Source organism: Odocoileus virginianus, chromosome 16, assembly GCF_023699985.2.
Source record: "Odocoileus virginianus isolate 20LAN1187 ecotype Illinois chromosome 16, Ovbor_1.2, whole genome shotgun sequence".
Taxonomy (NCBI): Eukaryota; Metazoa; Chordata; class Mammalia; order Artiodactyla; family Cervidae; genus Odocoileus; species Odocoileus virginianus.
In genome coordinates, this window is record NC_069689.1 from 59,718,422 (window position 1) to 59,731,052 (window position 12,631).

The 12,631-nt window shown below is 44.1% G+C and overlaps 1 protein-coding gene across 4 annotated transcripts; it reads left to right on the forward strand.

Moving 5' to 3' along the window:
• Positions 1 to 1,790: 1,790 nt before the first annotated feature.
• Positions 1,791 to 12,059, forward strand: ZNF774 (zinc finger protein 774). 4 transcript variants are annotated; one of them, XM_070478312.1, is made up of 5 exons: positions 2,139 to 2,282; positions 2,926 to 3,052; positions 4,721 to 4,846; positions 7,685 to 7,791; positions 8,869 to 12,059. In XM_070478312.1, exons 3-5 carry the CDS (start codon positions 4,740 to 4,742, stop codon positions 10,107 to 10,109), a joined length of 1,455 nt encoding a protein of 484 aa, XP_070334413.1. In that variant the 5' UTR covers positions 2,139 to 2,282; positions 2,926 to 3,052; positions 4,721 to 4,739; the 3' UTR covers positions 10,110 to 12,059. The 4 variants fall into 4 exon arrangements, with proteins under 4 accessions (XP_070334414.1, XP_070334413.1, XP_070334412.1 ...); XM_070478313.1 differs by lacking the exons at positions 2,139 to 2,282; positions 2,926 to 3,052 and adding an exon at positions 1,791 to 1,926; XM_070478311.1 differs by lacking the exon at positions 2,926 to 3,052.
• Positions 12,060 to 12,631: the final 572 nt, after the last annotated feature.

Sequence of the window (12,631 nt, forward strand, 5' to 3'; positions counted from 1 at the left end):
CACCAACTCCCGGAGTCCAACCAACCCATGTCCATTGTGTCAGTGATGCCATTCAGCCATCTCATCCTCTGTCTTCCCCTTCTCCTCCTGCCCTCAATCTTTGCCAGCATCAGGGTCTTTTCAAATGAGTCAGCTCTCCGCATCAGGTGGCCAAAGTATTGGAGTTTCAGCTTCAACATCAGTCCCTCCAATGAACACCCAAGACTGATCTCTCCTTTAGGATGGACTGGTTGGATCTCCTTGCAGTCCAAGGGACTCTCAAGAGTCTTCACAAGCACCACAGTTCAAAAGCATCAATTCTTCAGCACTCAGCTTTCTTTATAGTCCAACTCTCACATCCATACATGACTACTGGAAGAACCATAGCCTTGACTAGACAGACCTTTGTTGGCAAAGTAATGTCCCTGCTTTTTAATATGCTGTCTAGGTTGGTCATAACCTTCCTTCCAAGGAGTAAGCGTCTTTTAATTTCATGGCTGTAATCACCATCCACAGTGATTTTGGAGCCCAGAAAAATAAAGTCAGCCACTGTTTCCACTGTTTCCCCATCTATTTGCCATGAAGTGATGGGACCAGATGCCAGGATCTTAGTTTTCTGAATGTTGAGCTTTAAGCCAACTTTTTCACTCTCTTCTTTCACTTTCATCAAGAGGCTCTTTAGTTCCTCTTCACTTTCTGCCGTAACTGGGTGACTGAAACTTTCACATATTCCTATATATATATATTTGTTATATCTAATATGCCTAAATATTCTCTTCCATAATGGTTTATCACAGGATAGTGAACATAGTTCCTTACACTACACAGTAGGACCTTGTTGTATATTCATTCTAAATGTAATGTTAGTAGTTTGCATCTGACAACCCCAAACTCTCCCTTGTTTGGACTCCCAAGTCCATCCCTCTCCCCCAACTCCTTAGCAACCACAAGTCTGTTCTCTATGTCTGTGAATCTATTACTGCTTAAGCGATAGGTTCATTTGTGTTATATTTTAGATTCCACATTTAAGTGACATCGTATGGTATTTGTCTTTCTGACTTCACTTAGCATGATAATCTCTAGATCCATCCATGTTGCTGCAAATGGCATTCTTTTGTTCTTTTTAATGACTGAGTAGTATTCCATTGTGTATACATAACACATCTTTATCCATTCATCTGTCTGTGGACACTTAGGCTGTTCCCATGTTTTGGCTATTGTGAACAGTGCTGCTATGAACATAGGGGTGCATGAAGCTTTTTGAATTACAGTTTTATCTAGGAATAGTCCCAGGAGTGGATTGTTGAATCATATGGTAATTCTATTTTCAGTTTTCTGCTGATGTACTTTCTTTTTTTTTAAATTTCAGTGAATCAACAGAGTAGATAGGCATACCTTTTCATTGTAAGGAAAGGCTTTCAATATTTTTTAGGTATTCCCCGCCTCCTCCACACCCCCTCTACACTGGCCCCCAAGTGAACACTGGCTCTCAGGAGTCTCCACAGTTTGGAACCCAATACCACATTTCCTAGAATGCTTGACTCTATCGCAGGCTTCCACTGCCTATAATGGAAAGGAGATTCGCCTTAGAATTGTGCTGCTAATAGAGGGAAGCAGAGTCTGTTTTCCACTTAACGGCTCCTGATTGGGGTCTGTTAGGTCCAGTCTGAGTTGGCCCGGAACTTGGCGTCGGGACACACCATTCAGGCTCTGGCCGCCCCGGGTTAGGGCGGGGACCCGGCACAGGAGGCTGCACCCCAAGGTCGTAGCGCCGAGCTGCTCCTCTCTCTGGAAGGCTAGGTGGCAGAACGCGGGAGATGCCGTGTTTGGTACCGGGCTGCTCTGCGTCAGTCGGGTGAGGCCCGGAGGTTCGCATCTTCAGATTCCTCTCTGATTACAGTCCTTGGATCCTCTTCTCAGCTCCGAAGAGGCGGTCCTAGCGACCAGGTAGGTCGGGAAGTGGGTTTAGTATACTTGTCACCGCTGGGAACCCGGCCCGGGACTCCCAATCCTTTGCGGTCTCGCTCAGAACTACATTTCCCAAAAGGCTCCGCGGTGATTGAAAGCTCTCTCAGCCTATGGACGGGGAAGACTTCTCGGCCTAAAGGCTGAGAGGCCAATGGCAAGAGGACGGGGGCGGTATTTTCCGGCTGCTTTGCCGGGCGTCCCACCTGTGTCCCCACAGCCCTGTCACGAATCCCGGTCGGGTTCTGGGCAGGACAGCCACGGCGTAGCGGGCCGGCTGTGGCTCGGCGGTGGAGGACCCTCGCTCGGTGTTCCGTCCGGGGCTGGGCCTGGGGGCGGTGAGTGATCCGGGGAAGGTGACTGCGGCTGCAGCCTCGGAGCTGCTGAGGGGCGTGGATGGGGCTCGCCCAGCGCCCCGAGGTTGTCCCTGCTGGGTCCCTGCTGGGTCCCTGCGCTCGCTTTTCAGAGCCCATGGGTCTTGCTGAGGAGTGGGGAGAGGTGGCTACACTTTTCTCTGCCGGCGTCGGGATAGCTCATCCTCTTGGTCTTTTTTTCTTTCATTCTTTTTTTTTTTTGCTCCTCGGTGATGGTCTTCTGGTTTCAGTTTAGCTTTGCGACCCTCTGATCGCTGCACCCAGATTAGGGCCTGCAGCACCGCGAGGGAGGAGAATGGGTCTCGGTCCTAGCCGTGCGGTCATGTTCCTATTAATAAACCCAGGGAACCAACTAGTGCTTCTCACAATGGCACTTAGTCACAGCACCACAGCCTCTAGGGCCTTTGAGGTCACCTGAGGTCACCTGTACAGGGGGCAACAGACTGGGTGGGAAACAGCGTTTGTCTAACCCTGACTAAGAGTTCTCCATCCCGCTGTCTCCTGCAGGGGGGCCCTGCTGTGGGTTTGTAATGGATGTAGAAATAAAATGTTTGCTCAGACTCATTACAGTGTTCACATCCTAATGACAATATATTTTTTTATTAAGGTTTTAAACCAGAGAGATGATATGTATACCCAGTACATTCTAAGTGGCCAATAGCAATGTCTGTAAAGGCATCAGTGTTCCCAAGAAAAGTGTTTGTGTATTCTAGTAGTACCAGGTGCTTCGACAGGTAAGACAAAAGATGAAAAAAGAGTCAAACTTCCTCACCCCAGTCTAGTCCATTCTCCACTGAAATGCAGAATTCTTTGTAGCAGATTCAGCTTGCTGACTTGTATTTGTTTCTATTGGAAACTCTTTAAGTGGAAAAAAAAAAAACAAGCATTATCTTATATATTTTTTGTGACTCCTACTGCCTTACAGCATATTGATTACTGAATAACTTAATGATTTATCCAGTAACCTGACCATCTCCCCCCAAATAATTTCTTCATGATACTGACGTTGATTTTATTAATGTCTTAATGATTGTTTTCAGCCCTCAAATATTTTGTTTTATGCTTATCCCCATTAAATTTCACTTAATTTTACAGTTTATCCCTGGTGGTTTTTTTCAATCCATGTCTTTTGAGTCCCACTTCTGACGTCATTAAATCTTGAAATAGAATGATACCTAGGACAGTTCCCTTTGGGCTTCTGCACAGTTTAGCCCTTGAAATTGACACTAAATCTACAAGACAAGAAAAGTCAGCCTTTCTCATAACTAATCTGAGTCTAATTAAGTCCAAAATCTCCTACCTAGCTGAGGAAAATATTGTTGGAGAGAATCCAGTGCTTTCCAGAAATCGAGTTATTACCCACACACTCTCCTCTGTTTTTCTTGTCCATTGTGGACAATTTCTTCCTCAAAGCATTCATGTCTTCAAAAGAGTGAGGGTCCTACAGAGGTGTTTGGAGGCCCAGTCCTCACTTTATGATGAAAAATTTGGCCAAAGGAATGATTATGTAAAAAGAGAAAAGTAGAGCATCCCTTCTGTTGTTGACAGCATTTGTTATTGTTGTTGTTCAGTCTCTAAGTCATGTCAAACTCTTTGCAACCCATGGACTGCAGCATGCCAGGCTTCCCTGACCTCCAGTATCTCCCTGAATTTGCTCAGATTCATGTCCATTGAGTTGTTGAACCATCTCATGCTCTGCTGGCCCCTTCTCCTCCTGCTTTCAATCTTTCCCAGCATCAGACTCTTTCTAGTGAGTCATCTCTTTGCATCAGGTGGTCAAAATATTGGAGCTTTACATTGAAACAAGTATACTATCAAGGGTGAAACAGATCACCAGCCCAGGTTGGATGCATGAGACAAGTGCTCAGGGCTGGCGCACTGGGAAGACCCAGAGGGGTGGGATGGGGAGGGAGGTGGGAGGGGGGAATCGGGATGGGGAATACATGTAAATCCATGGCTGATTCATGTCAATGTATGGCAAAAACCACTACAATATTGTAAAGTAATTAGCCTTCAACTAATAAAGATAAATGAAAAAAATATATTGGAGCTTTAGCTTCAACATCAGTCCTTGCATTGAATATTCAGGGTTGATTTCCTTTCGGATTGACTGATCTGATCTCCTTGCTGTCCAAAGGACTCTCAAGAGTCTTCTCCAGCACCATAATTTGAAATAATCAATTTTTCAGCACTCAGCCCCTTTATGGTCCAACTCTCACATCCATACGTGACTAATGGAAAAACCATAGCTTTGACTTTATGGACTTTTTTCAGCATTTACCTCAGAGCTGTTCTGGTTGAGGGGGTTTTGTTTGGGTGTGGTGGTGGCTGTCTTTCAGTTTTGAGATAATGGTGAGAATGTCTAGAGAACTCTTGATGTATACTGAGATCTCTTGCTTTAGGAACTGATGACCCTCAGTGATGTGGCTGGGGACTTCAGGCACAAGTGGGTTACTTGGACACTGCTTAGAGAGTCCTCTTCAGGGATACCACCAAGCACAGAAGATACAAGAATGGGCTCCCAAAGGGTAAGGATGCAATTTTCCTTCATCTTAGCTTTATTAATATAATTTTTAATTCTTTGGTTGTACCTGAGTGGCTTGTGGGATTTTAGTTCCCTGACCAGGGATTGAACCCATGCCCCCATGCAATGAATCTTGGAGTCCTAACTGCAGGACCACCAGGGAAACCCCTTTATCTTAAACACTTTGAGAAGGCCCAGATCTGAGACGTCTCTGGGGATGTTGGTCTCTTAGAGCTCCAGTTCTCTATGAGAGTAATTGACACCTCCCTGGCAGAAAAAGAATGATTTCTATTTTTATGGCACTTAGTGGTTTTCAGATTTCTTTGATATTTTTCTGTCTGATTGATATCTTACCATAGCCCTTTGATATATGTATTTTCATTCCCCCTTTCCAGCTGAGGACCCTGAGACTTAAAGTTTAGTGGCAAAAGTGAGCCCAGCCCAGGTCTTTGTGGAAAAGGGAAGGTGCTCTCCCCAGAGTTTTTTTCCCCATCACTTAAACAAACAAACCGACCCCTCCAGTGCTCTTTCTAAAATACCATGGCAACTCTGCCTTTTTTTTTTTTTTTTTTGGCTGTACCATGAGGCACACAGGATCTTAAATCCCTGACCAGGAATTGAACTCATATCCCTTGTGGTGGATGCACGGATTCTTAATCACTGGATCACCTTTTTTCTGGGATGTCTCTCCTTCTTTCTGCTTTATTTCATATCTATTACACAAGTAATATATATTCACTAAAGGGAAAGATAAGCAAAATGAAAACAAAAGTCATCTATTCCACTACTGAAGAGTTATGATCTAAGCATATATACAATTAAAAAAAAAGGAAATAAAAATAATTGGGATCATACTGAATATTCAGTGGTATATCTTACTTTCTTACACAATGTACTGTGAATATATTTTGACAATAATAAATATCTGTACATTAAAGTAAATACTTAGTATTTTATTATATGGAATACAGTAATTACATAAAATTGAACCATACATTTTTGGACTACTTTTAACCTATAAACTGGCAATTTCAGATGGCTCAATCAAATGAAATTATTCCTTTGTTGGGAGCTATTTGGGTCATTTTAAATTTTCACCAGTATTGTGATGATGCTCTCTTAACTAATTGCCTTTTTAAAAATCTTGCTTATTGAAATAATTAGTTAACAGTTAGCTAATATATATATTTTTTGCACAATGTCCTTTTTTTGTTTGTTTACTTTTGTTCATTTCTTTAGACTCTGTAGAAATTTCTGGGTTTGAGAATAGATACCTTTCTAAGATAGTTGGTATTTTTGCCAATGCCTTCCAAAAAGACTGAATCAATTTATTTATTCCTGTTAGCATTATACGAAGTGTCTATTTCTTTATATTCTATCTATCACGGGGGGTATCATAATCTAAGAGTGTAGGTAAAATAATAGTGATAGCTAACATTTATTGAGGACTTAATCATTTCATCCTCATGACAACTCTGTAAGGTAGGTCTTTTTAATTAAATGAAATGTATTTATTTATTTTTGGCTGTGCTGGGTCTTTGTTGCTGCACAGACTTTTTTCTAGTTGCAGTGCAAGGGCTTCTCATTGCAGTGGCTTCTCTTGTTGCAGAGCACGAGCTCTTGGGTGCTTGGGCTTCAGCAGTTACGGCACATGGACTCTAGAGTACTCCGAGGCTCGAGAGTACAGGCACAGTAGTTGTGGTGCACAGGCTTAGTTGCCCCTTGGCATGTGAGATCTTCCCCCAAACCAGGGATTGAACCTGTGTTCCCTGGATTAGTGACTTTAGGGACATAGTAGTTCCATGGCTTGGGGATCCTCCCAGACCGGGGGTTCAAACCCATGTCTCCTGCATTGGCAGTCAGATTCTTTACCACTGAGGCACCAGGGAAGCCCTGAGGTGGGTTTTATCATTATCCCTAATTTATAGATGAAGACACAGAGACACAGGAAGTTTAAGTAATATTCCTGAGGTCACACATCTAGTCAGAGACATAGTTAGGATTCAAATTCAGACAATAAGACTCCTGAGTTTGCACTCTTTACCTTTATACTATATTCCCTGTGTGTCATGGTTTTAATCTGAATTTCTTTGGCTAATGATGAGTTAAAAGTTTTTCACATATTTATAGGCTGCTTTATTTTCTTTTGTGAATTGCCCATTCATGTCCTTTGTCCTTTTTTTTTTTCCACTACAAGTGTTTGTCTTTTTCTCATGGTTATATTGACTGCTGCCCTTCTGGGAAAATTTAAAAACCAAACATTATAGTTAACTTCCTTGATTCTTTCTAAGGGTGAGGTCATGGCGGCTTTGTTTTGATAAAGTTATCTCTCCACAGGAGTTTAGCCTTGTGCCTTGAGGGATGAGTTATTGTGCTTATTCTAGAGTTTCTATCACCCAAGTCTGATTTTTTTTTTTTTTTAAATGGGAAGCAAAGAGCTTTTTCTCAGCCTCTTGGGAGATCACCCTGTTTTATCACGTCATCATGGCTGCCCTTTTCATTTTTATTTATTTTTGGCTCCACTGGGTCTTTGTTGCTGCACACAGGCTTCCTCTAGTTGCAGCGCACAGTTTCCTCATTACAGTGGCTTCTCACGGCAGGGCTCGGTAATTCTGGTGCACTGGCTTAGTTTTCCTGCAGCATGTGGAATGTTCCCGAAACAGACCAGGGATCTAATCTGTGTCCCCTGTATTGGCAGGTGGATTTGTAACCACTGGACCACTGAACATACATCAGAATTTCCTGGGGTGGTCTCCTTTACCTGGGGAAGAAGAGGGGCTTGCATTTTCTCAAGCCTTCTGTGATGGCTCAAATTAACAACCTGTGTTCACCTTCCTTATAGGATTTTGAAACCAAGTGTAATCTCCCAGCTGGAGCGGAAGGAAGAGGCATGGGTCCTACCACTGCAAAATTTTGAGGCAAGGAAGATCCTGAGGGAAAGTCACACAGGTGAGATGTGTTGCCTGGTGGGTGGAAATCTGGCATTTAGGCCCTTGTTTAGTTAAGGAATTTGGAATGCTGCCCTAGACTTTTTAAAAAAATTTATTTATTTTTGGCTGTGCTGGATCATCATTGCTTCATGCGGGCTTTCTCTAGTTGTGGCGAGCAGGGGTTAGTCTCTACTTGCGGTGCATGGGCTTCTCATTGCAGTGGCTTCTCTTGTTACAATGTGCAGCCTTTAGAGCTCGTGGGCTCAGTAGTTGTGGTTCACAGGCCTAGTTGTCCCACAGAATGTGGGATCTTCCCTGACCAGGGATTGAACCTGCATCCCCTGCATTGGCAGGCGAATTCTTCACCACTGAGCCAGCAGGGAAACCCTGCCCTAGACTTTGTTCTTGCTGTTAGAAGTTTAGCTTTGACTTCCTGGACCATCAGTCATTGACCAAATAAAGCCTTCATTTAAGTTAAACATTTCACTTTTGTCTAGACTCTAACATCATTGAAAAAAGTTGCCCAGTTCTGACAATATATGTGCTTTACTCTTGATATCAAGGTCACCTCAGGGTTCACTGGACCATCTTAAAATAAAATTCATGACCTTCTGTCATGAATGGGAAGCTCAGTAATCTTCAGTAAACTCTTCAGGAATCAAAATGAGAGTAGTCAGACTAAATGTGGTCTGTCGCAAAAACGCTAATTTTAATCTTCTTGCTGCTTTCTGCTGATCTTTCCTGATTGATGTTTAGTCACTAAATTGTGTCTGACTCTTTTGCGACCCCATGGACTGTAGCCTGCCAGGCTCCTCTGTCCATGGGATTCTCTAGGCAAGAAAACTGGAGTGGGTTACCAAATCCTCCTTCAGGAGATCTTCCCGACCCAGGGATAGATCCTGAATCTCCTGAATTGACAGGTGGATTCTTTACCACTGAGCCACCAGGGATATACTCTTCAGGAATCAGAGTGAGAGTAGTCAGATTAAATGTGGTCTGTAGCAAAAATACTAATTTTACTCTTTCTTGCTGCTTTCTGATGATATTTCCTGATAAGTAATAACTTCATCCTGTGTTACTTCTGTTAACTTTTCAGAATTTAAGCATCAGGTGGTACAACTTGATCAGGACATTTCCGAAACTACAGAACCATGTGGAACATCCTCAGAAGGGGCCAATAAAGATATTTCTCCTCCTCCTAGCTGGGGAGGAAACTGGGAGAGGGGTCTTGAGTTAGAAGGGCAGCATGGTACCCTCTTGGGAGAGGGTCAGCAAGGGCCCTTTTCACAGGAGAAGGAATTAAACAAGCTCCTGGAAGGATATATAGGAAAGAAGCTGGTGTGTGCAGAATGTGGGAAAAGCTTTAACCAGAGCTCCTATCTCATAAGGCACCGAAGAACCCATACTGGCGAGAGGCCCTATAAGTGCATGGAGTGTGGGAAAGGCTTCAAACAGAGTTCAGACCTTGTCACCCACCGCAGAACACACACAGGAGAGAAACCCTACCAGTGCCACAGGTGTGAGAAAAAATTCAGCGACAGCTCGACCCTCATCAAACATCAGAGAACCCACACGGGCGAGAGACCGCACCAGTGCCCCGAGTGTGGGAAGACTTTTGCACGGAAACCACACCTCACGGTGCACCAGAGAACCCACACGGGGGAGAAGCCCTATGTGTGCCTTCAGTGTCACAAGAGCTTCAGTCGCAGCTCCAATTTCATCACCCACCAGAGGACCCACACCGGAGTGAAGCCCTACGGGTGTCGCGACTGCGGGGAGAGTTTCGGCCAGAGCTCCGATCTGATTAAGCACCAGCGCACCCACACGGGAGAGCGGCCCTTCAAGTGCCCCGAGTGCGGGAAGGGCTTCCGAGATAGCTCTCATTTTGTGGCCCACATGAGCACTCACTCGGGAGAAAGGCCTTTCAGCTGTCCTTACTGCCACAAGAGTTTCAGTCAGAGCTCACACCTGGTCACGCACCAGAGGACACACACGGGCGAAAGGCCTTTTAAGTGCGACGGCTGTGGGAAGGGTTTTGCTGACAGCTCTGCTCTGGTCAAGCACCAGCGGATCCACACCGGAGAAAGACCCTATAAATGTGGCGAGTGCGGCAAGAGCTTCAACCAGAGCTCCCACTTCATCACCCACCAGCGGATCCACTTGGGAGACAGACCCTATTGCTGCCCCGAGTGCGGCAAAACCTTCAATCAGCGTTCCCATTTCTTCACACACCAGAGAACGCACACAGGAGAGAAACCCTTTCACTGCAGTGAATGCGACAAGAGCTTCCGGCAGAAAGTACACCTTTTGTGCCATCAGAACACTCACCTGATGTAGGAAATAGTCTTTCGTGCTTCTCCTCCCTTCCAAAATTCCATCACTGTTGTCTTTGTTTCTGTTTTTTCTTGGCTGCGCTGCAAGGCACATGGAACCTTAATTCCCTGTGTGCATGCTCAGTCGCTCAGTCATGTCCAACTCTTTGCAACTCCATGGACTGTAGCCTGCCAGCTCCTCTGTCCATGGCAGTTCCCAGGCAAGAATACTGGAGTGGACTGCCATTTCCTTCTCCAGAGGATCTTCCCGACCCAGGGATGGAGACCAGGGGTCAAACCTTGCATTACAAGTTCGGAGTTTCAGCCACTGGACCACCGGGAGGTCCCACCACTATTATCTCTAAGTGCTCCAAACAGAGAAAAGCTGAGCATTGGTAGCTCATGTCAGGCCCTAATCTGTTCTCTTTTTCTGTTTTTTCATGGCAAGGATAAACCTAGAGGGTCCAAACAGTGTTCTAAACACAAAAAGCATTCCTTCAGTGTTTTTGACTGACTCAGAGAAATGTGAGTTTTGTGGTTTATACCTGGTTACTAAAAGAGAAGTGAGATAAATGTTGTCATTCTATCACTGTGTGTGCTAAGTCCCTTTGGTCCCATCTAACTCTTTGTGATCCCAGTGGGACTGTAGGTCACCAGACTCCTCTGGCCATGTGATTCTCCAGGCAAGAATACTGGAGTGGGTTGCCATTTCCTCCTCCGGGGATCTTCCTGACCCAGGGATCCAACCCAGGTTGCTTGCATTGCTGGCAGATTCTTTACCGCTGAGCCAGCAGGGAAGCCCTAAATGACTCATTATGGGTCATATAATTAACTCACAGAAAAACCGGAATCTGTCTGCAGGTCTCCTCTTCCACAACATGGAACAGACCAGCTCTGGGATTTGTTAGAGCATCTCTGAGACACCACACGACTGAAGGAACCATATTATGTCCATTAAACCACTCTGAAATTGGAGATGATGCGGGGAGGTAGCCTAAGTTCCCAACAACTTTACAGGGTCCGATGCTGAGGTCCTTGATCCTCATGGAAGATGTAAGTGGGTAAGGAGGGAGTTGGGTATTGAACACTCTGGAGAGAAAAGTGGGAGACTGAAGGTTTTTCTTTCAAGCTTTCCTATGTCAATACAGACTAATACATCAGCCTTGGAACACTAGTTCTTGACCAGTATATGGAGTGCCATCTGAGTGCTAAAACAGGGGATAGAACTCAGATGATGACTTAAACACTTTCTTTAATAGATAATTCATCAGGGGGACTTCCCTGGTGGTCCAGTGGCTGAGGCTCCATGCTCCCAATGCAGGGGGCCCAGGTTCTGTCCTTGGTCGGGGAACTAGATCCCACCTGCCGAAACCAAGCATTCAAATACCACAACTAAAGATTCTGCATGCCTCAATGAAGCGCTGGTGCAGTCAAATAAATAAAAATAAGTATTAAAAAATTTATGTCATTTATTGTGCCCATCTTTGCATGAAATGTTCCCTTGGTATCTCTGATTTTCTTGAAGAGATCTCTAGTCTTTCCCATTCTATTGTTTTCCTCTATTTCTTTGCATTGATCATTGAGGAAGGCTTTCTTATCTCTCCTTGCTATTCTTTGGAACTCTGCAAAAAACCAGTCAATCCTCAAGGAAATCAGTCCTAAACATTCATTGGAAGGACTGATGCTGAAACTGAAACTCCAATACTTTGACCACCTGATACGAAGAACTGACTCATTGGAAAAGACCCTGATGCTGGGAAAGATTGAAGGCAAGAGGAGAAGGGGACGACAGAGGATGAAAGTTGGATAGCATCACTGACTCGATCAACATGAGTTTGAGCAAGCTCTGGGAGTTGGTGATGGACAAGGAAGCCTGGTGTGCTGCAGTCCATGGGTTTGCAAAGAATCAGACACGAGTGAGTGACTAAACTGAACTGAAAGTATTAAAAAATAAATAATTGAATGGGAAAAAAAATCTGGTTAATTCAGTGCTATAAGTTCATAAAATGTGATCCCTGACCAGCAGCATTATCATCATCTGGGAACTTGTTAGAAATGCAAGTTCTAAGTCCCCATCCCAGACTTACTGAATTGGAAGCTAGGGGTGGGACCTAACAATATGTGTTTTATTTTAAAAAAAAATTTTCGAAGATTTTTTTTTAATGTGGACCATTTTTTAAAAAGTCTTTATTGGATTTGTTACAATATTGCTTCTTTTTTTTTTTTTTTAATTTTGGTTTTCTCATCCCAAGCTCCATGGGATCTTTGCTCCCTGACCTCAGATCAAACCTGTGTTGCCTGCATTGGAAGGCAAAGTATTAACCACTGGACTACAAGGAAAGTCCCACAATATGTGTTTTAATAAGCCCTCCAGGTGATTATTATGCATGCCCAAGTTTGAGAACCACAGCTTTAAATGATGGCTCTTCTACTAAAGGCAGCCACAGTACTGTTATTGTTCCTACAAAAAATTAACAAGATTTTGTAATACTCCAAATACTAATACAAATACTGCAGTCAGTGTTCACATTTCCCTAATTATCTTAC